Source organism: Mastigoproctus giganteus, chromosome 1 (assembly GCF_048544385.1).
Source record: "Mastigoproctus giganteus isolate SK-2022 chromosome 1, ASM4854438v1, whole genome shotgun sequence".
In the NCBI taxonomy this organism is placed as follows: Eukaryota; Metazoa; Arthropoda; class Arachnida; order Uropygi; family Thelyphonidae; genus Mastigoproctus; species Mastigoproctus giganteus.
This window is the reverse complement of record NC_143575.1, coordinates 10,382,860-10,409,284: the sequence shown is the minus strand read 5'-3', so window position 1 is coordinate 10,409,284 and position 26,425 is coordinate 10,382,860. Positions and strand designations below refer to the sequence as shown.

Here is a 26,425-nt window from a genome sequence, read left to right as displayed (position 1 = left end):
TTTCCCATTATATATGGGGTCAGCGTTTTGTTTAATTTTTTTTTATTGTTTTGGCATGCAATTTTTACAGCCGGATGCCCTTCCTGAGGTTGGGTACTTACGAACCCAGCTTGCCTAGTATCTTTAAAATCTTTTCCTTCTCTTTACGTCTTTATACTTTCTATTCTGCTTTTTCCGTCCGTTGAACTATTAGTGCAATACGAGGGCGATTCGGACATTCCTTCTTTTCTTATTCTCGCTATTTTCGCCTCCTTTTTTTACCACTATCTTTTTTCCCACCCATACCTTGTATTACTTCCCTTTTCTATGCTGCTGCCTGGTACACCTTTTAATTACACCTTTTAATTTAACGGTTCACTTAAAATATACACACTGCATTGGGGCTACCTCACTCATGTCTATGAAGGTTTCAAAAAATTTTAATTTTTATTTTTTATTATTATTATTTTTTTTTTTTATTTTTTTATTTTTTTAAATTTATTGCTACCTCCATCGGCATGGGTTTGTATAGAAACGCAGTATTTTGGTACATGATCGGGTGTAGTCCCCTGATGAATTACCTGATCTATGTACCAATTGTTATTTTCATTTCTATTTATTACTACTTTTTAATATGCATTAATTACCACTTTTTTCTAGCTTTTGTAAATATGATTTGGCTTATCAATTCAGCCAATTTTTCCACTTAATTCATTAGGATCTTAACATTCTTTTCTTCTCATATCTTCCTTTAGGCATGGCATGTTGTTGTTAATAACTTTCCCATCTTACTATGTCCTTTATCATTTATTTCTATGTTTTATTTTATAGTTGTATCCTGTTCTGTAGCCTTGCGCGTCCAGGTACATCTATTCTCTATTTTCTTTTTCTTTTCCTTTCTTTACCTTTTTCACCTGTTTTATATACTATATATATATATATATATACAGTAAACCCCCACCATTCGCGGTATCTGTATTCGCGGTTTCGCGATCGCTGATTTAATATAAAATGAAACCTAAAAAAATGTGAATTTTAAAGCGCCGTGAATATTATCCGCCATAAAAAAAACATGGGCATGGCTAAAATTATCTTTCCCGGTCAACACAGCGCTCAGTGGGTGGGGAGAGAGGGGTGACAAAACCGCGAGCGTGGATGTTTTTCGCTAATCCTTGTTCAGTATGTGTTATGCGCTTGTAATGGAAGTTTTTGTCATTTGCTTTTAATTTATATGCTTATAAATTGAATAAATTTATCAATTTATAAATTGATATGCTTACAAAAGTGATAAATCTACCGTTTTGCAGTGTAAAACAGACTTTTTCGAGAATGTTAACAGACGAAAGTGACTTTATTGTGGACAAGTTCTTTCTAACCCGTACAAAAAATATGGCTACAAATAACGAGGGAAATGTGAAAATATCAAAGGTGATAACATTAGCGAATAAAATTAAGTTATTAAACAAAATTTCTAATGGTGAAAGTGTCTCCTCAGTGGCAAAACATTATAAAATCAATGAGTCAACGGTACGACCAATCAAGAAATAGGAAGAAAAAATCCGCCGTAGTGTCCGTGAAAACAAGCTAATTGCTTCAAAAATTTGCTCTGTAACTCGTGATGTTAAATTAGAAAAAAAATGGGAAAAGCTTTAAATCTGTGGATAGAAGACCGAACTCAAAATAAAATTCCGTTAAGTTCACTCATCATTCGTGAAAAGGCAAAACGCCTTTATCAACACTTTAGCGAAACTGGTGATAGCACTGGCGGGATAAGTTTTTTTTGCTAGCAAAGGCGCTGGTTTGAAAGATTTGTTTGAAATTTCTAATAAATATTACATTTAATATTAAATTGTTTCTTATTTTCATTTCGATGCCATATGCTTGCATTTCACTATGTACTGTCTATGTACATAGTCATATTATGAAGGTACATATAATACATACATAGACAAAATTTTAGACTAGTTTTTCTCATATATTTCATGCTTTGGAACGGAACCCCTTTATTACTATGGGAGCCATAACTCAGTATTCGCGTTTTCAGCATTCGCGACATTTCTCAGGAATGTAACCCCCGCGAATAGCGGGGGTTTACTGTATATATATATATATATATATATATATATATCCAATATTTTAAATTAAATAAAATAAAACATAAGCCAGTAGTATGGCAAAAACTGTAGAGCGAAAATTAACATAAAAATAACCCAAATAAACAAACGAACGAAAAGAAAGAATAGACATAAATAGTAGCCCGGAAACCCTTATATAATTTCGAGTTTTAAATCCAATTAACAAAAACTGTACAAATTTTAGGATAATGCCAATTACATATAAATTTAGCGGTACCCCCCCCCCGAGAGGTACCAGTTCCGAAAGACGTGAAATATCACCAAAAGAGGGTTAAAGGAACTACCAAACGATAACAAAATCAAAATAAATTAAAATAAAATAGACTGACTATTATGCCCCATATCGACAGAGGACCACGAGGCCAATAATGGTCATGGAATCGCTGCATTTCAATCGCTATACAAATCGTCGCCATGGTGAAAAGATCGAGGTACCAATTCACCCTCCCTCCTCCGATCAATCCACCAATGCAGAGGATTTGCACGGCGGTGGTCCTTATGCAGCGAAAAATAAACTATAGAACAGACAGCACTCTAGAGCAGAGCCACACCACTGACATACTGTAAGCTGAATCAGCTTATATAGAAGAAAAAGGAAAATGGAGGAATTGCAAGTTGCTGCCTCTAATGAATGCTTAATTAATTAATTATTTATTCATTTTATTATTTAACTTTCGTCAACATTTAATATAATTCAATAGTAATGGGTCGATATGCTAATTTGGCAACGCTTGCGTCGCCATCTATTTTCCTTTTTCTTCTATATAAGCTGATTCAGCTTACAGTATGTCAGTGGTGTGGCTTTGCTCTAGAGTGCTGTTGAGTGTTCTATAGTTTATTTTTCGCTGCATAAGGACCACCGCCGTGCAAATCCTCTGCATTGGTGGATTGATCGGAGGAGGGAGGGTGAATTGGTACCTCGATCTTTTCACCATGGCGACGATTTGTATAGCGATTGAAATGCAGCGATTCCATGACCATTATTGGCCTCGTGGTCCTCTGTCGATATGGGGCATAATGGTCAGTCTATTTTATTTTAATTTATTTTGATTTTGTTATCGTTTGGTAGTTCCTTTAACCCTCTTTTGGTGATATTTCACGTCTTTCGGAACTGGTACCTCTCGGGGGGGGGGGGGGGGCACCGCTAAATTTATATGTAATTGGCATTATCCTAAAATTCGTACAGTTTTTGTTAATTGGATTTAAAACTCGAAATTATATAAGGGTTTCCAGGCTACTATTTATGTCTATTCTTTCTTTTCGTTCGTTTGTTTATTTGGGTTATTTTTATGTTAATTTTCGCTCTACAGTTTTTGCCATACTACTGGCTTATGTTTTATTTTATTTAATTTAAAATATTGGATGTATTTCAGCTTCATATGGAGGAATTGCATGTCGCTGCCTCTAATGAATGCTTAATTATTTATTTATTTATTCACTTTATTATAATTTACTTATGTTAATATTTAATAAAATTCAATGATAGTATATATATCTATATATATATATATATATATATAGGGTGATTCACCTACCAGTGCGACAAACTTGCAGGAGGTGTAGGGGGCACAAAGACGAATCGGAATCACATAGCATTGCAGGGTCCGAAATGCCTTCATCATGCGGTAGAGGACGTTGAACAGGAGGTCGCGTGAACAGCGATCCCGCTGGAAGTCAGCATTTGCGAACCAGTTTCCGAGGAAGTAGGATGGACGAGTATTCAAACGTTGAACTGGCCGACATGCACCTCGCGTATGGAGCTGCGGACTGTAACGGGCGCGCTGCTCTGCGCTTGTACCAGGAACGTTTCCCGCACAGACATGCTCCTCATCATACGATTTTTGCACGTGTGCACAGGTTACGTGAGACTGGTTGTTTCACAAGAGGTACGTACCATGAATCGAGAGCAAACGACGAGGACGCCAGACAATGAGGCGAATGTCCTACGTCTTGCAGAGGGCAATCCAAGTACGAGTACTCGAGCGATAGGCCAACGATTGGGTATTTCCCAATCCACTGTATGGAGGATACTGTCAACAAACCAAATGAGTTCATACCACCTGCAATGCGTCCCATCATTGGAGCCTGCAGATTATCCACTCCGGAGGACTTTTGCTACTTGGTTTCTTCAACAGAAACGGTTTGCAAATGCTGACTTCCAGCAGAATTGTTGTTCACACGACCTCCCGTTCAACGTTCTCTACCGCATGACGAAGGCATTTCAGACCTTGCAATGCTATGTGATTCCGATTCGTCTTTGTGCCCCCTACACCTCCTGCAAGTTTGTTGCACTGGTAGTGAATCACCCTGTATAAACAATAGGGATGAATATAAAAGTTATTAGCCAGATCAGATTAATGCCATCAATAGCAGATTGTACATTACAACAGTCTGTAATCTAGTTATTATAGTAAACACACAATAAGTACTATATATAGATGCTGAACATGTATATGAACACAACAGTATACAGCTTACAGTAGGTCATAAGGCCAAAATAACTTATAAAGACTAAAATAGGCCCGTGTAGGCCTACAAGGTCAAACCCTGGAAATAAACATATAATTAGTAATAAAATATAGATATATAATACAATGATGAATATGTAGTTAACTATTGTTGTAGAGATACATTGAAAGGGACTTTTTCAAGGGCTAACCCTCTCAATATATCGTACCAATAATTAACAGAGCTATCTGTTTCTGATTGCCATCTGCTGCTTGTTTATCAGTGTCCAAATCTTAAACTTAATTTTGTTATATGTTATCTTGCCTGTTCGCTACTAAATTATAGACAGAAACAGATAGCTGTTAATTACTGATAGGATATATTGAGAGGGTTAGCCCTTGAAAAAGTCCCTTTCAATGTATCTTTACATCAATAGTTAACTACATAATCATCATTGTATTATATATTTATATTTTATTACTAATTATATGTTTATTTCCAGGGTTTGGCCTTGTAGGCCTAGATGGGTTCTTTTAGTCTTTACAAGTTATTTTGGCTTTATGGCCTACTGTAAGCTGTATACTGTTGTGTTCATATACATGTTCAGCATCTGTATAGTACTTATTGTGCTTTTACTATAATAACTATATACAGGTGACCCCCGCTTAACGCTGATAGTTCGTTCCGGGAAAACAGAGCGCTAAGTGAATCCGCGCTAAGCGAGCGCCATATTCCCATAAGGTAACATATCTATTTGTGAGTTGCGATCTATTCCATAGGATATTTTCTAATCAATAATAAATGGTAGTGAAAATATGCACCAATGTCGATTAAAAATATTTAATATTCAAAATTTTGTACATATAAAATATTCTACATTATATACACATATAATTATGAGGTAATTAACTAACGAAAATCATGAATTTATTAATTCGATGGCCCTGTGCTCTCGAGTTTTCGTATCTTTGGACTGAAAAATGAGTCGATTTTGGGTTGTGCTTTGGCCTTCTTCCTCTCATTGTACAACAACATGTAGGGATTCATTTCTTTCTTCAAATTTCTTATTACCTTGGCACTTCGTTCCATGTCAGGGTCGTTCTCCCGGAAATAATCACACATTTTTTCAAAGTGTTCAAAAGCTTCACTAAGTCCTTTTGCAGTCAGCGACTTCATCGGTTCTTCATCTATAGTATCTTGATCATCATCTCCCTCAATAGCAAGCTCCTGTTCTTTTATAATTTCCATTAGTTCTTCATTAGAGAGGCCATCCCTGTCGTTGTCGATCATCTCTTGTACGATGTCTTCGTTAATTTCGTGTAATCCTGCTTCTTTTTCGAGCTCAACAATTTGTGTTTTAACATTTTCAACGGAATCATCAGGTTCCTGGGAATGCTTTATGCAATTTTTCCAAACTTTGCTCCACACTCCATTCATGGTTTTCTGAGTCACTTCATCCCAGGCACTTGAAATGTTGTAGATGGCGGTTTTAATGTTATAGGATTTCCAAAACTCCTTTAAACTCGGTACATTTTCAGTGTTGATGGCTTTAATAGCTTGGGAAAAGGTGTTCCTTATGTAGTACGCCTTAAATGTGGCAATTACTCCTTGGTCCATTGGTTGGATCAGAGACGTAGTGTTTGGAGGCATGTAAAAAACTTTTATGTGATTGTTCAAGTCTTCTAAGCTCTCTTTGCTTGGGTGTCCTGGCGCATTGTCCATGATTACAATAGCTTTATAACCAATGTTATTTTTTGCACAATATTTTTCCACTGCAGGACAGAAGAACTCAGCATACCAATCAATGAAAAGCGGTCTGGTTACCCAAGCTTTTTTATTAGCCTTCCAGATGACAGGTAGGTTTGATTTAGCTAAACCTTTAAGAGCCCTTGGATTTTCGGAATGGTAAACTAAAAGGGGTTTTAATTTAAAATCCCCAGCAGCGTTACCACCCAACAACAAAGTTAACCGATCCTTCGCCGCTTTGAAGCCTGGCATGTTTTTTTCTTCTTTCGATATGAAACTTCTTTTAGGCATTCGTTTCCAAAAAAGACCTGTTTCATCTATGTTAAAAACTTGTTGAGCAGTATAACATCCCTCTTCAATCATTTTAACCAATTCTTTTTTGAAAGTTTCAGCTCCTTGTTGATCTGCACTTGCAGCTTCTCCCTGTATTGCTACGTTGTGCAGGTTATAGCGCTTTCTAAATCTATCAAACCAGCCCTTACTAGCGTTAAATGGTTCCACGTTTTTTTCAGGGTGAGCTTCCTTTAAATCTTCATATAGGCTCTTCGCTTTTTCTTTAATAATAATTGAACTTAACGGAATTCTACGTTGAATGTTGTCTTCAATAAAATTACGTAGAAGTTTCTCCATTTCAATCATAATAGCTGGCCTAGCCCTGGTCAATTTAGTTGCCTGCAGGGGAACAGCTGTTTTTCCAGCTGCTAAAATTGATTCTTTATTTTTTATGATTGTTCTTACAGTTGAACCTGCCAGTCCTAAATTATTGCACACATCCACTTGTCTTTGACCGGAATCAATTCTCTTCAAAACGTCTAATTTAATTTTCAAACTCAATGTTTTTCTTACCTTTCCAATCTTTACACCGCGTCCAGACATTGTTGCTTTTTCATTCTTATCCGCCATAACTCTCTGCAAATATAACTGCGTTGCACTGATTGTGATACGATGTTCGAGTACAGTAAACTGTATGTCTAACACTGTATGCACTGAATGATATCTAGAATTCCTCTGGCAAGTGAGCTGAAGACGGTCACAAATGTTTTATTTATCTGAAAAGTTCGATTTTACCGTGCAGTAAAATCAAATGGTTGTTTATTGCACGAAAATACTGTAATAAATTATGGTGTGAGTCATGGAGAATGTTTATGGAATTTCCAAAACAGTAAAACAAACAAATTTTATGTACTTCGGGTGACCACAAGGTCAGAGGAGTTCAGAAGACAAGAGAATACTGTACAAGAAACAGCACCGCATTTAGCACTCATGGGATTGATTGTGCGAAAAACATTTCGCAAGTTATAGTTCCCACAGTAAAACAAAAGAAGAGATAGGGAGTAAATCTATTTTTAGTATCTTTCTATTACAGGTCAGAACAGAAAATGCAGACTTCGTAACAACATATGACACTGGATGGTAAATTTTTTCAGCTTGTGTACTAAAAAAGAATTTCTCCCTTGAAACTATCCACACCAAGAAAATAGAGCATATTGAAAGTTTCAATTTTGTACATAGAGTAGAAATTATAAAAATAATTACTGTAGTTAATTTCATGGTGGCTATTTTCTCCTTTTGCCAAAAAAAAAAAAAAAAAAAAAAAAAAGGCTCAAAACAGACTGGACTGAAGACGGATTTGCCAAAAATTCAATCTGTATGCTAGTAAAATAGCGTTATAGTGAGTTTTGACTGCATTATAGTCAAATACGGGTTATAATATAAGAACAGCGTTATAGCGAATCAGCGTAAAGCGAACCGCGTTATAACGGGGGCCTGCTGTATATATATATATATATATATATATATATATATATATTTGAATAATGACACAGTTGAAAAAGGTAATAAAGCAAACATCACAGGCAGCAAAATGCATATTGCTCTACATTATGCTTGAAATATAACTATAATAAAATAAGAAATGATACTACAAAAAAATATGGCAAGAGTTTTTATTTTTAAAATTTTATTTATTTTGTAGTGTCGTTTCTTATTTTATTTTAGTTATATATACACAGATATACAGAAGTCAACAGACTTGGTTTTTGTGGGAGAGCAGTGGTGAATAAGCAAACATCACCAACAGCAATCAGAAGTCTCACTTTCCAAATGCAATGAATGCCACCACAATTGGTCTAAGTCACTGCAAATGAGTTTCATGCAGAAAAGAATCTTACCATACTGAATTCCAATCAGATGGGTGGGTCAGTGTTTGAAACAAGCTAAAATTAGCATACTATAAACAGTATTAAATTATTATGTAATGCTGCACTAATGTTACATGCAGTGTGGCAGGGTGCAGAGTCTTGTTCGAAAAAACAATTTTCTGTTCCTTGGGAGAGGGCTAGGAATCTGAATGGGGAGGCAGAAGAGTCACGTTTAAAACTTGTGTGGTAGTCACCACTAACAAAGTGTATTTAACTGATTTGCTTACTTTACTGTTGATTGAATATCAGGGAGATAAGCTTTGTTAGATCTACACTGAATGTAGATCTAACAAAGCCATCTGATCCGTGGAGGTTAAATTTGAATTCATCTGAAAATATTACAGATTCTCATTACTCAATAGTCCAATTATTATGTTCTTTAGTCCAGGTTATCCATTTTTTGTCTCATGGATTTTGTCAATAAGAACTTCTGACAAAGTGGATATAATTTCAGACCACACATTCGCAACACTTTGTCAGACAGTTCTATCATTTTCATTTACCCTAGTATGTCTTCCTTCCACATGGATTTTACATTTATAAAACTTGTGTGACAATCATGGAAGCACAGAAACTTCACAACTGTGTCCTGTGCTTCAGTACTTTTCTATTTCAGTCCAGTTACTGATTTTCTTTCAGCATCTACGATCTCACATTTATTTTTAAGTAACATTGACAAAGTAGACTGGTTACAGCCAACTTTTGAAGATGTCGACTAGTAAAGTCCTTCCCATCAAGAGCAATAATTATGCTTTTCTTCCTCTGAGTTAACTGCAGGTGGCAGTTAACTCAGATAACTCAGCAATGCCATACTGCTGCTAAACAGGAAGTGAAGACAGATAGCAGCAGGTGGATGCTTTTATAAACAAGTGATGCAGTATTATGCTAGTTTTACAGGATGTAATAGTGTCTTGGGATGACAATTTTACCTAGCAGAAGGAGTTAACGAAATATTAAACTTTAAGAGAGAGTGATGCAATTTAAGTGGCTGCCACTGTGTGTGTATCTATATATATTATATATAAAAAATAATTAAAAAATCCTTACGGAAGTAAACTTTTAGTAAAAACATAATGAGACAAAAATAACAAATAAATTAGTGCAAATAGATCAGCAAAACGGGGGGGGGGGAGAGAAAAAGTAGAACATAGCATTACCATAAAATATTATGCTTCTTACCATAAAGACGCTTGGTATCAAGAATACTGTCTGCTTCTCGTGTCCAGGGTAAATCATCATCACTACAGCCAATAGGCATTCCATTATAACCTACACCAACAATCTTGTTCTCTTTATTTACAATACATGCTCCAACCTAAAATATTTAAAAATATTAAAATACTAGAATATATGGGAAGATAATGCATTAATGCATGAGTAATAATTATATAGTGAATTTGTTTTTAGGGCTCTACCAGTTCTTAATGGTATTACACCATAGATCCAGACACAAAATCTGACATTAGCATTAGTAGAGGCATTTGATGCAAGAAAGCAAGCTTATGCAGCATCAGCCAAAAAAAAAAAAAAAAAAAAAAACACCACTTCCACTTCACCCCTCTGTTCGTTCAAAATACCTGTCCAGCTGAGCCTTAAACTTATTTAGGCTATCAACTTCCACGACAAGGGATGGAAGTCTGTTCTACCAACCAACCACCAGCTGGCTAAAGGCAAATTTCCGCACGTCTATCCTACATCCGCCTTTCCTCAATTTGAATTTATGCCCTCTCAGGCGATTATTCTGAGAAAAAGGAAAAATCCCATCAGCATTGAGCATGCTCAAACCATTCAAGGCTTTATACACCTCTATCAGATCACCTCGCTGGTGCCTAGTCTCCAGACACTGTAATTTGCAAAACTTAAGCCTTTCTTCGTAAGAGCACCCCCCTTTGTTCCATTCACTAATCTTGTTGCCCTTCTCTGTACTCGTTCCAGTAGCTCTACATCTTTCTTGAAATGAGGCCTCCAGACCTGTATACAGTACTCTAGGTGTGGCCTGACCATTGCCTTATACAAGGGAATAATCACCTCCTTATCCCTGCTAGAAAAATTCCTATATATCATTGACAATACACCATGAGCTACTCTTGCAGCCCGTCTGCACTGCTCAGAGAACTTCATATTTGCCTGCACAACCACCCCCAGGTCCCTTTCATTCTCTACCACTGTCAGTGTAGTACCACAGAGTTGATACGTTGCTCTGGGGTTGCTGTTTCCCATGTGTAGTACTTTACATTTGTCAATGTTAAACTTCATTTGCCACCTCTCAGCCCATCTGCTCAACCTTTCCAGATCCTGTTGCAGCAGCATAGTGTCAGTGGTGTCCTTGCCAACCCTGCCTACCTTTGTACCGCCTGCAAACTTCGACATTAAGCTTGATATACCATCATCAATATCATTTATGAATACAGAAAACAATAATGGACCCAACACTGAGCCCTGAGGGACTCCACTAATAACATTAGTCCACGACGAGCAGTGTCCATTGATTACCACTCTCTGTCTTCTCCCCCTCAACCACCCCTTTATCCACAGCAGCAATTTGCCTCCAATGTCACACTGCTCCAATTTGTGCAGCAGTCTTCCATGTACAACAGTATCAAAAGCCTTTCTAAGATCCAAGTATATAATATCAAAGTTATTCCCTGCATCCAGTTCCTTTGTGACTGCATCATAGTATCCAATCAAATTGGTCAGGCAAGACTTCCCCTTAACAAAACCATGCTGTGTCCGAGCTATAACTGAAGTCTTGTCTAAATGATCCTGCAGTGCTTCTTTAACTAGTGCCTCCATTAATTTTCCTGGAACAAAGTACAGTTATGCTTATAGCCTGACACTACCTATGAATTATTGCAAGTCATCATCAACCAAAACTAATTCTTAAAACAAAAAGACCATAATATGGTTTTTGTCCTCGGCTTTCTCTAATTAGCAATGGAACTGAGATCAAAGCAGTACCTGAAAGGTTAAATTTACAGCAGTCATATAAAATCATGTCTACACTTTCTAGCCATGGTTTCTTTAACAATGCCTTTTATGTAAGAACTTTTTAAGTACTGGAGGCAACAACCAAACTTCGCCGTTTTGTTTCTGGGCCTTAATATCATAGATTTAAATTCTGTAGATAAACTGTATACATCACAGTTAAAATATAAATAAAAGTTATGGGTGACTACTGGTTTTTGCAACAAGGTGAAACAATACATAAAATAAAAAAATCTTCATTTTTGTTTTACTGAACTTTTAGCCACTAGTTTAAATAAAAGATACCAAAAACTGAACAGTTTTGTAAAAAAAAAAAAAAAAAAAAAAGCAATAAGAAGATGAAATCGTATATAAGAGACTGGCTTTAAATCCTAAATCTTACCTAGCAAGTATACTGGGTGATCCAAAAGTGAGAAACACACACACAATTAGCTCTCTGAATCTATTTTTAAATTGTAAATCAAACACATGGTTTAATCAATTAATAATTTACAAAATTAAATACTTTTATACCACATCAAAGGAATTGTTGCAAACTACAACAAATAATGCTGAGGCATTATTAATTGCCACCATCATTCAAGCTAAAATTAAAAAATCAACTACCAAATAAAATAATCAAAAATAGGGTTAATAAGCATAGGAATAATGAGCACCTGTAGGGTTGCAGCAGTTGCACAATTCTTTAAGCAAGAGGCCACGCCTCTGTGCTTGCCTGGGTGAGTGTAGGCCTATGCTGTTTTCTATTTTGTATTTTTAATTTATTCATTTTATTTGATAACTTAATTTTTAAAATGTTTTCTTGAATAAAGATGGCGGTTGGCATCTCTTCAGCGTTGCTTCCTGCAGCTGAAACAATTCCTTTAAGGTGGTATTGCAGAATATATAAAAGTAAACTTATATATGCATGTGGCTGCAATAACCCAAATTAGAAAATATCCAGGATACCAGCTTTACACTCCCAAACTGCATCATGCACTTAATGAAGATGATCCAGATATGAGCTGAATTTGCAGAATCTCCAGATATGCAAAATAATAAAAACTTGCCCAATCAGATCACCACATTTAATCTGTGCAAATCTCCCTGCCCCCACTGCTGTAGCTATTTAAAAACTGTCTATTCCAGAAAATCAAATATACCCAAGTACTAAAATCTAAGAACAATGAACACACACACACACACACACACACACTTTTGGGTAAATTAAATAATAAAAATTTTAATTTATATTATAATTTTTATACACTTTTCCAGAGAACTAATGTGTACTTGGACCTCTGACTCACCCTGAACATAAGAAACTGATAAGTTATTTCAAATTGTAATGCTTACCTGTGTATTTGGATCTTTACTACGCATTGCAGCTAAAAATGCTACGGCCATAAAATAATCCGGCCATGGAAGGTAATTTAACCTCTTCTGAATATTATTTTGGCTGCTCAGAAAAAAAAAAAAAAAACATTTATTATAATAGCAATTATAATATGTATACATAATATGTAATTTAACTGTCAGGTAACTTTCAATCAGTGCCAAGGGTACCTGGTGCCAGCATGCCATGTCTATGAACCACAAATTCCATGGCTGGTTTGTGTGTGATATATGTTCTAAGTGTTTTAGTACTATGGAGATTGCATGAAATTTAGCAGTATAGATACGAAAGACCAGAAAAGTGCAGCCCGTATCTTGGCTCAGTTGTGATACAATTTTGTAGAAGTCAGGTGGAAAAGTAGTTTCCAGCTGACTTTAGAATTATACCTATGAATAATTGGCATAGATTATCAGCTTCTTTTTTCCTACATTCAGAAGAGAATAAACACTGATTTTCAAAACCCACAGGATAGTGTTTATCTATTCATAGTTATTCTATATTCAGTTGCAGGTGAGATACAGACGGTATATCGGTATATCTATATTGTGTACAAACAGTAAGCCAGCAAAGTTCAAAAAGGTTCCTAATGATAATCAAAGTACACCATGATGTATTGTACCAAGCAACACTTTCATTGTAAATTCATCAGAACCATAGACAGGTGCACCACAGTCTAAACATGGCCAGACGACTGTTTGGTTTTTGTTTTTGTTTCTAATTTTTGTTTCTGAAGAATATATTCATTTTCTTCAGAAACAGAATTCTTATATGACAATGTGTTTGAAAGCATTCAGAGTATCATCCAGTATCAGCCCCAGAAATCAGGCATTATCAGTAGTTCGTCTAGTGGACACAATCACAACTGTATTTCACCTCTAGATATAATCTGCATTTTTTTGCAAACATGTGCAACCTGTTCTGTACTTTCCATCCTACAATTTTGTTTATTACAACCTGCAAACTGCCTTTAAATAGAACACATTCTGTGAATATTATTATTAAATCCATTTATTACCTGCAAGGTGTACACCCAGAATAGCCATTTAGTTAGAGGGATTTTGAAAATAAAGGATATAATTACACAGAATATTATAATACATACAAAGTATGAATATAAGACGTGATGTAGTGTTCATCAGCATATAAAATATTTCTACAGTATTTGAAATAATTTGTATTGCATTGTTTATTTGGCTCACATAGAGTGGAACTAAAGAATGATCTCTGTGGAATATCCTCTTCTTAAACAAAAGACTGAAAGAATGCACCTTTGAGAAAGTTCTGAATTAAATGCAGCAGGTGATAACAAGTCCTTTGGTCCTGAAGAAGACTTGAGGACTTACTGGCACTCACTTTTAGCACTCGTTTTCTTCTTATATCGCTTTTTTAAGGTTCCAAGAATGAATAAATCTGAACATAACTCTCCTTCCTCTTGAGATTTGGTTTTGGGAAACAGATGACAAAGACCAAAATCTAAGAATCATTTATGGTGCAGTTTGTTTACTTCACATTTCGCTGGAAACTTTGAAGGTAGAATGACCACTCTTTATAACTTAATTCAACACCATTTGCTTTCCTAACTAATATAGTAATCAGCATCTTTTGTGTGTGCGTTCAATATAGCATCAATAAATTTCATTAATAACAGTATCATTATTATTTTGTTATTACAGTCGAAGCTCTTTATAGTGACCTCTTTTTAACATCAGACACGTTATAACGTCCTGTGTGGTTGGTCCTGGCCTTTCTCATTAACCTAATGCTATTTTATGAACAACTGATATAACACCATTCCAATATAATGACCACTTTCTCATTCCCTGGGGGGGGAAGGTCATTATATAGAGCTTCGACTGTACTAAGTTTATCATGTTTTATACAGTAATAATCAAGCTATGTTCAGTTTAAAAAAATATTAAGTTATTTTTTTACCAGCATACAAAAACAGTTGAAGATGAAGGAAAAAAAAAGCAAGCATAGTCCATTAAGTGTACAAGTTTTCAACTTACATATAAACCAGTGCTTCTTAAGCACTGCAAAAAAAAATCTAAAAAAAATGAATGTTATCAAAATATTAATGAAAAGTCTCCAAAAAGATAGTCCCACTTAACCATGCTGAATACAAATCATAACAGTATGTTTTCTGTGAATATTACTGCCAATTATAATAGCAGTTGAGAGGGTGGACAATAATTATATGGATCCCACTGATCCTTTTCTGGTTCTGGAAAAAGCAAGTACTCCGAGTACCTCCAGTGATGAGCTGGAGCCGGTTCACACCAGTTTGGGTGAACTGTAATAACATGATCTCAAAATAGAATAATCTTAATCTTATAAAACATATAAATTGATGCAGAAAATAATACGGTGTACAAACTAAACTTCAAAGGAAAGCAAATTTCTCATAGTAAATGAACCGTTTCTATAAAATATAGGCCAAGGGTTATGTTACTATGTGCATTAGATGGTATGAACCAGAGCAGTAGTGTTCAATATGTTCTACATTGATATCAATATTTGTATATTGAGGTAAACTTTTCTTATTGTTTTACAAATGTTACTATGTGCATGCACTTCTTATTTGTCCCAGGTTACAATATTCTTTAAAACTGTGGCCAATATTCTTTACAATATTGTTTACTGCATGATTATGTTACACTTTTTATTTTTAATACCCTAAATAGCTCACGTGTAATATTTCTTAATATAAGAATGATAGGCATTTCTTTCTTAAACATTATGATTTTCTTACTCATACATCTCTTTACATCTTCATTTCAAAGTACATATTTTAAATTTGTTTAATTAAGACATTTTATTTCTATTGTAATAAATATGTAAAAATGTTTATAAATAAATATGTAAAAATGCAAAATGAAACTTAGTAATCATATCGCATGCAAGATATTTAATGAATTTCTCCAAAAACACAATTATTATTTTTCTCAAATAGATTAAGTTAATGCATTAACTGTATGTTCACAAATGTCTACTATAACAAAACTAAAATATTATCAATATTTTAAATGAGAATTATGAAAATTTGGCAGTGCTAATAAGAGTACCCAACTAAATTTAATACCAAAATGATTTGAACTTGTACTGATACTTCAAACCCAATTTAAATCTAAATGGACATTATTTTGGTCCCTTCAAATTAACCACAGGTTTGAATGTAATAAAACAGTTTGTTTCATTGTATAGTGTATTTTACTTTTCTGCCTCCTTTCCCACCCCCTTTGAAATGGTGCAGCCATGGCAGTTGAAAATCACTAGGACTTGAATGCATTTACCTTCCTCAGGAGATGACAGCTCTTGTTTATTTCAATATAAGATTAGAGAAAAAATGATATATTTGACAGTTAGCACTTAATTTTTCCCTATATTGTTTTAACATGCACAACATTTGTAAGAAAGAAAATAAACTGAACCCAGAAATCCTTTTTTGGTCTATTTTCTGATATGCTCTGCTTTCACTTATATAACGTTGCTGGTTTTTTTTTTTTTTTTTTTATGTTGACAGAATTGTCAGTAGTTTAATATCTCCATAACTGATTCAATCCTTTGATCTTGAGCTTTTACTTCCCTGCATTATTACATGCATCATTTCACCATGTCAGTATGTCTATAATGACCTGCAGGAAATCTTAGCATAATTCTGCTGTGGGCAATATCTGTTCAGTTATCTATTAGGTAACTTCTATTAGTTGATTTTGACTAATGTAATCCTCTTGCAAAACAAGGTATGACTGGTTCAAATAAACTTTAGAAAAATTTCATTTCCTTCTATTGTTTTTGGATAAAATTTATTCTCTAAAGTTCATTTTTAGCCTGTTTTCGAACATATTATGTTTTTGCTTTAAGATTTTTTATAGCTATCAGCAGAGATTGTGTTTAGTTTGATAGCTCTAAAATTTATTCTATGCATTGTTTCAACAGTCAGTGTGACAGCTTTTATGGGTGTTTGCAACATATGTTGTTGTTGTTTGGTTTTTAGGAGCAATGGCAACTAAGGCCATATTGCTCCAGGGATATGCGGTGGTCATTCCCTGACCTTTCCGCATCCTCCATATTTGGTGGTCATGGGCTCAAACCCCGGTCTAATCAAGAAGTGTGTGCTACGCACTGCTGCTCCTGCCCACGGAGGCTACGCAACATATGTACTGGTGGGGTAGGGGGAGCACTTTATAAGCAAACAGAATATATCACATTTTTCCACAGGAGACATCTGTAGGGTTAAATATTTCCCTTATAGGCAAAAACCTGTACTGATTTATTCTTTATTAGTTCAGATACATTATCAATATTGCCATATAGTTCTCTACAGTTTCACTGTATTATGTACTGCATTATTTAGATTTTAATAAAGAGGCTGTTTCAATTTTTATTATTATTTTTTTTTTGACAGACAACTTATTGCTTGTGCTTTGAGCCTTTCAATTTTACCTCTCAAAAAAACAAAGTAGTGTTATGTGGAACTGTGACTGGAGCATTGCTTGCATGTTTGATTAGATGTTACTTACCAGAGGATTGGGTACTAGTAAAAGTGGTCCAGGTCCATTCTACTATTTATATACTTAGAGAGACTGATACTCCAGTTTGAGTTGCTGCTGTTATTATCAACTGACATTTTTGTATGGCAGCTGTACAGATATGTTTTAGCAATACCTTTTGTAATACTTGTTTACTTGACACTCATTTTGGTTTCCCCCATCCCCCAATTTTATAGAGTACACAGGTCATAGAACATGCTGGCTAATTGCCTCTTTGGTTTGTATAGTACATTCAGTTTGGATGTTCATTGTCCTCCATGACAGTATAGCAGGGTTATCACTTTTAAGAGGTTTGGGTTCAAATTCCACCAGAGAAAGAGAGAAGGAATTTTTCAAGGCCTATTCAATCAAGGCTTCATTCAGGACCTCTTCAATCAATACTGTGCATGCAAAGATAGAGAGGGCTATGGTGGCCTTTCAGCCATTGTATAAGAATCAAAGATGAGTAAGAAGGGGAAAAATTAATTAAAATAAGTTAAACAATAACAACCTTTAAAACGTTTGTTGTTTAAACACCAAGTTTTTCATATTTTGTAATATTCATCATAATATAAAAATTTTAAAAAATACCATAAGATAAAATCAAAAACCTTATAATGATATTAAAAATATAATGCAAACAATTAAGTTTTGTATGTTGGTGAAAACACTTATAATACAGAAAATCTTACTCTGCATTAAAAAACTATACCAAATTTATAGATACATATTTATCTTTCTTCTTGTTAAAGTTATTAACTTATTATAATAATCAGTGCTTTTTTTTTGGCCTCTTGTACACAAAGTACGGTATACCGGCGCCTTTATTAACAGTAACGTGTGACATTTGGATGCAGTGCATTTCGAAATTTGTAATATTCCATAATTTTTTTTCACATGTTTACCTACTATTCAAATAAACTTAAAATTATTTAACTAAATTTGCATTTTTTACTGTCTATTGTTAAGATATTTTCTATATAAAACTGTATAACCATTTTTATAATTCTAAATTACTCAGTCGGACCTCTGTTTAATGAAGTCCTTTTATAGAGAATTATTTTGAATTCCCCTTGGAAGTAACATTCAAAATATTTTCCGTTGAGCGAAGAAAATTTTCATATAGTGAACGGATTAGGAGAGAATTAACTCAGTATGCACTGTTTGCATTTCTGGCCTTCAGGCAATTTAGGCAATTAATGCTGCTGCACGAATTAAGAGAGCTAAAGGGATTACTATTCTACAACTTAGTGGTACCTGGTAAAACCTATCTGACCACCTGTCCAACCACATACGGAGAAGTCGCACTGGTCAACAGTGAGCAAATCAAGGGATATTCCCAATGGGCTCTGGCCCACCTTCTACTGCAGTGGTGTCCAAACTTTTCCTGTACAGGGGCCACATTCAAAAAAATTTCAAAGTTAGATTTCTTTAGTGTCTTACATTTTCTATATCTTGTTGCACGTAAAAGTAAAATATTCAAAAATTTTATTAAGTACAATACACAATTACATTTACTGAACAAAACATTTAATGAGAAAATTTTTTTTATAATTAACAAAATTTAAAATGCTGTTTTCGTTCACTTTCCGGGTAGGCCATCACTGTGAATCAACTGCAAGTGCCACATTCGAGAATTAGGAGAGAGTGATTTTCTTTTACCCTGACAAATAATCATCTATTGTTTCCTGGAAGTGCATTATCCACAGTTTTCCGTAAATTTTCCCTATCTCTTTTTTACATGGTCACAGTATCTGAATATCCAAATGACACTCACATTTTGGACAGTTTCAAAAAAAAATTCAAATTTAAGAACTAGTGACAATACCGATGACAAGAAAAGGAAAACAAGGACAACAAAAGTATTAAAACTTCTAAACATGAATTGTTGGCATTTGGTGAAAATGAAGTTAGAAAATTGTCAATTAGGTTACAGTTAAATGAAAGAGATACAATTTGTGGATTCCGGGAATACCTAATTGAAAAGATGGTTTCGGAAGAATTGAAGCATTTGATGAGTATGAGTATGATACCAATTTCATCGAGTGAATGTGGACGAGGATTTTAACAAACGAATCTGATCACCAGCCCAACTAGAGCATTGATGACAAAAACAGTTTCTTTACTACTGTTTCTTAAAATTGTAGGCCCATCGCTGACTCGCTTTGATCCAGCAAAATATGGGGTGGTTGAGGGGGAGAAGACAGAGAGTGGTAATCAATGGACACTGCTCATCGTGGACTAATGTTATTAGTGGAGTCCCTCAGGGTTCAATGTTGGATCCATTATTGTTTTCTGTATTTATAAATGATATTGATGATGGTATATCAGGCTTAATGTCCAAGTTTGCAGATGATACGAAGGTTGGCAGGGTTGTCAAGGACACCACTGACACTATGCTGCTGCAACAGGATCTGGAAAGATTGAGCAGAGGGGCTGAGAGATAGCAAATGAAGTTTAACATTGACAAATGTAAAGTACTACATATGGGAAACGGCAACCCCAGAGCAACCTATCAACTCTGTGGTACTACACTGACAGTGGTAGAGAATGAAAGGGACCTGGGGGTGGTTGTGCAGGCAGATATGAAGTTCTCTGAGCAGTGCAGACTGGCTGCCAGAGTAGCTCATGGTGTATTGTCAATGATATATAGGAATTTTTCTAGCAGGGATAAGGAGGTGATTATTCCCTTGTATAAGGCAACGGTCAGGCCACACCTAGAGTACTGTATACAGGTGTGGAGGCCTCATTTCAAGAAGGATGTAGAGCTACTGGAACGAGTACAGAGAAGGGCAACAAGATTAGTGAATGAAACAAAGGATTGCTCTTATGAAGAAAGGCTTAAGTTTTGCAGATTACAGTGTCTGGAGACTAGGCATCTGTGAGGTGACCTGATTGAGGTGTATAAAGCCTTGAATGGTTTGAGCATGCTCAATGCTGATGGGATTCTTCCTCTCGCTCAGAATAATCACCTGAGAGGGCATAAATTCAAGTTGAGGAAAATACAGATGTAGGATAGATGTGCGGAAATTTGCCCTTAGCCAGCGGGTGGTTGGTTGGTGGAACAGACTTCCATCCCTTGTAGTGGAAGTTGATAGCCTAAATAAGTTTAAGGCTCAGCTGGACAGGTATTTCGAACGAACAGATGGGTGAAATGTGGAAGTGGGTTTTTTTTTTTTTTTTGGCTGATGCTGCATAAGCTTGCTTTTTTGCATCAAATGCCTCTACTAATGCTAATGTCGATTCATGGTTGCTTCGGAAACGTCATTCAGCAAGAGGCACATAAAGAGGAAGAAAAGAAGTCAGCATAGAGTGTTGGATGAGAACTTAATAAAAATTTGGAATATTCTACAAAAACTTTATTATGAAATTATTTTTATTTGTGTTATTTATTTTTGCTTATTATTTTTAGGGTCCGTAGTCCAACGACGTCCGTCTGTCACAGCACTGTATCTCTGGAATCACTCAACCTATTGACTTGGAATTTTACATGGTCTTGTACATCATGGGGGCCAACATAACCATATTGATCGTTGTTGACAAAAATTTATCTGAGAAAAGGGGGGGAGGGGGTAATTGTGTGGGGACAAAATGTTGTCGACAACCTATAGCTTATTATACACCGTTGGAAAGAACTCAATGAGTAGGTTTAAAATATAATTTTAAAATATTTTTTAAATTAAAAACGCCAGACAGGAAAATGTGAGTAATTTTGTGTCCCACCCCTATATTTCCATCACTAATGGCGCTAAAAATTTAAAAATCACATTAGTTGTTGTTGTTATTTGGTTTTTAGGAGCATTAGCAACTAAGGCCATATTGCTCCGAGATATGCGGTGGTCATTCCCTGACCTTTCCGCATCCTCCGTATTTGGTGGTGACTGGCTCGAACCCCGGTCTAATCAAGAAGCGTGTGCTACGCACTGCTGCTCCTTCCCACCTGGCTACGGAGGCGCCTCAAAAATCACATTAGCTATGCGTTATTTGATGCTTATCAAGGGAAAACTATTCTGATTGAAATCTATCATTTACTTTTTGTGTTAAAATTAAAAAACAATTTTTTATTGCACTTCGATATCGCGCTTCTTTGTACTAAGTAACTCTCCTTTTGGTGACAAAAAGGTTGATAAATAGTTAATTAATAATTCTATAAAGGTCATTTATAAATTAAATTTTTACACGAGAAATATTTAACAATTTTCAACTCTGGAGGTGTCCTGGCAAGGAGATACTCAGAGAGCAAGTGTTAAGGCGGTGGTGGTGGTGGGGAGGCACCTGCATGGAATCTTGCAGACCCCTCACCTGCCAGTCGCTTCTCCCACCCTTGTCATTCACAACAACTGGAAAGACTCAAATAGACAATGTTTTTGTTAGTTCCTCAGTTTTAGCCCAAGCTAGGGTACTAGAAAATTTTTTCAGTTACCATAAAGCTCTCTATTTGAGATACTACACTAAAGACCATTCATGACTATGGACCCTTCATCCTGAGTGCCCGGCACTCAATAGTTGACCAATTTATTTACTTATTTTACTCACATTTTAATTATTTTTTTATTTACTTGAATATTATGCTTAATAAACTGTGTTAATATACTAAATTGTCGTTCTTATTCCAAAAACATTACTACTAAAGTAACAATATCAGGGAAAAAAAATTTGAGTACTTTTCATATCCTTTTAATTTTAAATTTTTTTCTGATAGCAAAGAATGAGTACCAGCACCTATTTTTTTTTTTTTTTTTACAAAAAAAGCACTGATAATAATTATATAATTATTTTAAAACACTAACTGTTAACACCAACTAACTGAAAAGATCCGTAATAATCTCAAAATATGTTAGCCAATGGATTTTAAAACAAAAGCACATTTGATAAACTGTTGGTATTATGTTAGGTATCTCATATATAACGCCAAAACCTCCACTTTTCTTATTGGAGGTTTGAAGTGGTGAAACCCATGTTTAGTCTCTAGAGCAAAGTTTCCGGCACCCCCCCCCCATACTTCTCCTTCAACCCATGCACGGTACTAATTACTATAGGTTTTGATACCTTTCGTGTTTTCATAAAAAAATATATAAAAAATTTTTAAAAATAAAAAAAATAAATAGCTTGATATGAATATATATCAGATAAATTGTTTACCCAGTGTGACTGCCATTTTCACTCAGATGTAGATCACTAAGTGCATCATCAGGAAAGGTGATATTATCAGACATTGGGAGAATTCTACAGGAAAAATATTTAATGGATTAAATATTTTGAACATAAAAATGATTGTATGAGATACTTAGAGATGGATGCTGAATTATACTAAATAATGGATGCTAATTTCTAAGACACATCATATCGAGGATCTTCTTAGTTAAGGAGCAGTGAATATATAATATATATATAAAAAAAACTGAATACCTCGATATTTACATGTACAGTTTTAGATAAATTAATGTAATTATTATTAAATGTATTTGATAAAAAAAGCATCTGAATCTGTCATTTAGTATTTTGTGTTTGAGAACTATTAATTGTGCCATAATCAAATCATCCTTTTTAATATCTTGTTAAAAAAAAAAGCAGGAATAATAATCAATACCATACAGTTATTTTATGGATGCTGGCACAATTGCAGTCCTGCAGATCAACATTAGTGTCACATCACCATTTCACTAGATAAAAGATGAAAAATCATATATAACACTGGTACTATGTGGAAAGACAATATCATGCATTTTTGAAAAAAAATCATGAGAGTAATTCCCACAATGATCCACATGCCAGTCTGCAAAATTTAAACATTATGCACTGTTAGATTTCAAAATAGCAGTAATTTTGCTTGTAATAATTCACAGGATATCAGTCCTCTAAATTTTTGTTGGAATTTTACTGGTCCACAAGTCAGAAAGTTGAGGAACTATTTTGATAAAAGCTAATTTTTTAAAAATCGATTTTTTTAGAACTGAAAATCAGAAATAATCAATACTGAAATAATCATTTTTGTGATCAGTTAAAATAGGAAATAAACGGACCTGCAGATGTAACTCACTGTTACTTACTTAGAAATTAGCACCCCACAAAACAGAGTATAACTGGCAGCTCGGGGACTGCATGTGTTCCTCCAACTGTGTAAACTTTCACAGGTTAATACTGCTAAACTTATATCAAAATCCTGGGTTTTAGAAATGGTAATACTTTAAAGGAGATATATTAATATAAAATTTAAACATAATCCATTGTAAATGTTGATGGTCCATAAGCTCAATTATTTTTACAGAAGAGGAAATTCATGAAAATATTTAATGTACTTCTTTCAAGTAATACCACTGGTGCTGCACAAACACTAGTGTAATCTTCGATTCCCCAAAGAATAACTTATGCAGCCCACAAGCAATTCTGAGTTTGATACCCTTGCCATCAAAGAATTCATTTATTACCTGTAACTCACTGTATATAAGGTAAAGGTTTACAGTAAATGCAATTAAAAACACCTTTATTCATTGATTACAATCGTTGAAAATTTGTACCAGTGATAATCAGAAATGAAGGCTGAATAACATGATTTAGTATTTTCTGATGAAACTTTGATTATAGTTACTACAGAATGAATAAAATTGAAATGAATAAGAGGAATTAATCCTTTCCTCTTTAAAACACATGGCACAAAGCACACTAGACCCACGGTGGTGGGCATGGGTCTAGTATGCTTGCAGCACAAATAGGGCTGGTGTAGTATGCCATGCCCACCTGTGGAGTTGTGTGCTTCCCAAGAGGTCAGTGCTGTATTTGTTCCAAACTGTGTTTGCACCAATAAAATTATTTACTACTGTAATTACAGTATGTAATCAATTAAATATTACACAAAGTAATGAAATACAGGTGACAAAAGAAAGATTTATTTTTATGAAAACTAAGTTGGATGTTCTGAAAAGAATTCTCAATAAAGATGAGTTTCTGAAAAATTTCTGTTGAATCAGGTGTGGGCAAGAACAACTATAAAACACTAGAAAAAATCATTAAAAAATCTAGGATTTTGCACTCAAAGAATGAGAACTTAAGGCCAAGGGGGGGGGGGTATTTAAAGTGGGGTGAAAACTTAACTTCAGTTCTCACTCTACTTTAAAGAAATTGAACTCATGCAAGAAAGACAACACTGAACTACAATAAAAGCAGCAACAAAGGAAAGGCTATAGTTTCAAATCAAAAGATTGGTGGTGCAGAAAATTTTACAGCAAGTGATGGATAGCTTGGATATTAGAAAAAATGTCATGGTATTGATGTACTGATTAATCTACTGCTCAAAAATTTACAGATTTAAGGTCATTTAACAACAGAAAAAACTGGCTGGAGAAGAACTCTACAGTGTGTACAAAACAGGTCTAAATTATAAAATATTATCGACAAAAATTATGACAATAAACAGTCTACATGTGCACCAGGATACAAAAAAATCTAAAGAGATAATCAACTTAACCACCTGAAGCAATGAAACTGGAACTCAAATTACTGCTATTTTTGTTGTTGGTAAACCAACTAGTTCCACAGCTTTTAAAAATATAAATCTTTCATCTATTCAAGTTTACTAAAACACAAAAATGAATATGGATGAACTTTGCATTATTAAAGAATTTTTTTTTTTTCATGAATTTGTATCTTCTGTAAAGAAACAATTGAAGAAAATAAACTTATCTGAAATGTTATCGTTATGAGGACCTTAAAGAAAGGGACATAAAAGCTATTGTTACCAACAAATAATATCCTTGATCCAGCCCATGGATTAAGGTGAAGAATTCATTTATTACCCTAGAATGTCTAGCAAGACAACATAATTGAACTCAAACTTTCAGAAAGGTTTCTGGGTTTGATTTTGCAAAAAAATAGAAGATACAAATATAGATCTTATTGAATTATTAAAAAAGTCATCAACTGAAACAAAATACCAATTCAAAATGGGAAGCATTCAAAGAACTTATCGTGGAAGCTACTAGGCTTTACATACCAACTAAGAAATATTGTTCAAGGTTTAGGCCTAAATGGTTGTCAGATGAACTAATGAGGCATATGGCAGAGAAGAAAAATGCATGGGATACATACAAATTAACACGTGACACGGACGCCTATGATAGATACAAGTTGATCTGTAACCAAGTTACAAAGGAGGTTAGGCAGGCGAAGGCAGATTACGAGAGATCCTTGGCAAGGGATGCGAAGAAAAACAGCAAAGAGTTCTTTACTTATGTAAACTCTAGAAGGAAGGGGATGAATCAGATTGGTCCACTTGAGATCGATGGGTCAACTGTTGATGACCCTGCTCGGGTAGCTAACAAACTAAATGAATATTTTGCATCGACATTCACACATGAGGAGTTATTCAGCGAGGGGAATGCCAGAGGTGTATTCAACTCTAGCAGTAAGCTAGAGAATCTTGTAATAACTGAGAGCAAAGTGGAGGAGAAATTGTTGAAGATAAACACAAGAAAGGCACCTGGGGTGGATGGGATCTATCCAGTTATATTAAAGGAGGCAGCAAAGGAGGTAAGCAAACCCTTAGCCATAATTATGAGAGCTTCCTTGGACTCAGGGGAGGTACCCATTGACTGGAGATGTGCAAATGTGACCCCAATTCACAAAGGGGGATCAAAGGCTGACACAAGTAATTATAGACCTGTGAGTTTAACTTCTGTTCCCGGAAAATTAATGGAGGCACTGGTGAAAGAAGCACTGCAGGATCATCTAGACAAGACTTCAGTTATAGCTAGGACACAGCATGGTTTTGTTAAGGGGAAGTCTTGCCTGACCAATTTGATTGGATACTATGATGCAGTCACAAAAGAACTGGATGCAGGGAATAACTTTGATATTATATACTTGGATCTTAGAAAGGCTTTTGATACTGTTGCACATGGAAGACTGCTGCACAAATTGGAGCAGTGTGGCATTGGAGGCAAGTTGCTGCTATGGATAAAGGGGTGGTTGAGGGGGAGAAGACAGAGAGTGGTAATCAATGGACACTGCTCATCGTGGACTAATGTT

The 26,425-nt window shown here is 35.0% G+C and overlaps 1 protein-coding gene across 1 annotated transcript in view; it reads right to left on the bottom strand.

The window, feature by feature from the left end:
- LOC150090547 (deoxycytidylate deaminase) overlaps nt 1-22,621 on the bottom strand; it is a 38,476-nt gene extending 15,855 nt beyond the window's left edge. Inside the window, exons 1-3 of the mRNA XM_090378723.1 lie at nt 22,544-22,621; nt 12,830-12,932; nt 9,689-9,824 (exon numbers count right to left, since the gene is read on the bottom strand). Coding sequence (XP_090234849.1) covers nt 9,689-9,824; nt 12,830-12,932; nt 22,544-22,617 — 313 coding nt within the window. The 5' untranslated portion in view covers nt 22,618-22,621. The remainder of the gene's footprint in view (nt 1-9,688; nt 9,825-12,829; nt 12,933-22,543) is intronic.
- Between the last annotated feature and the right edge of the window lie 3,804 nt (nt 22,622-26,425).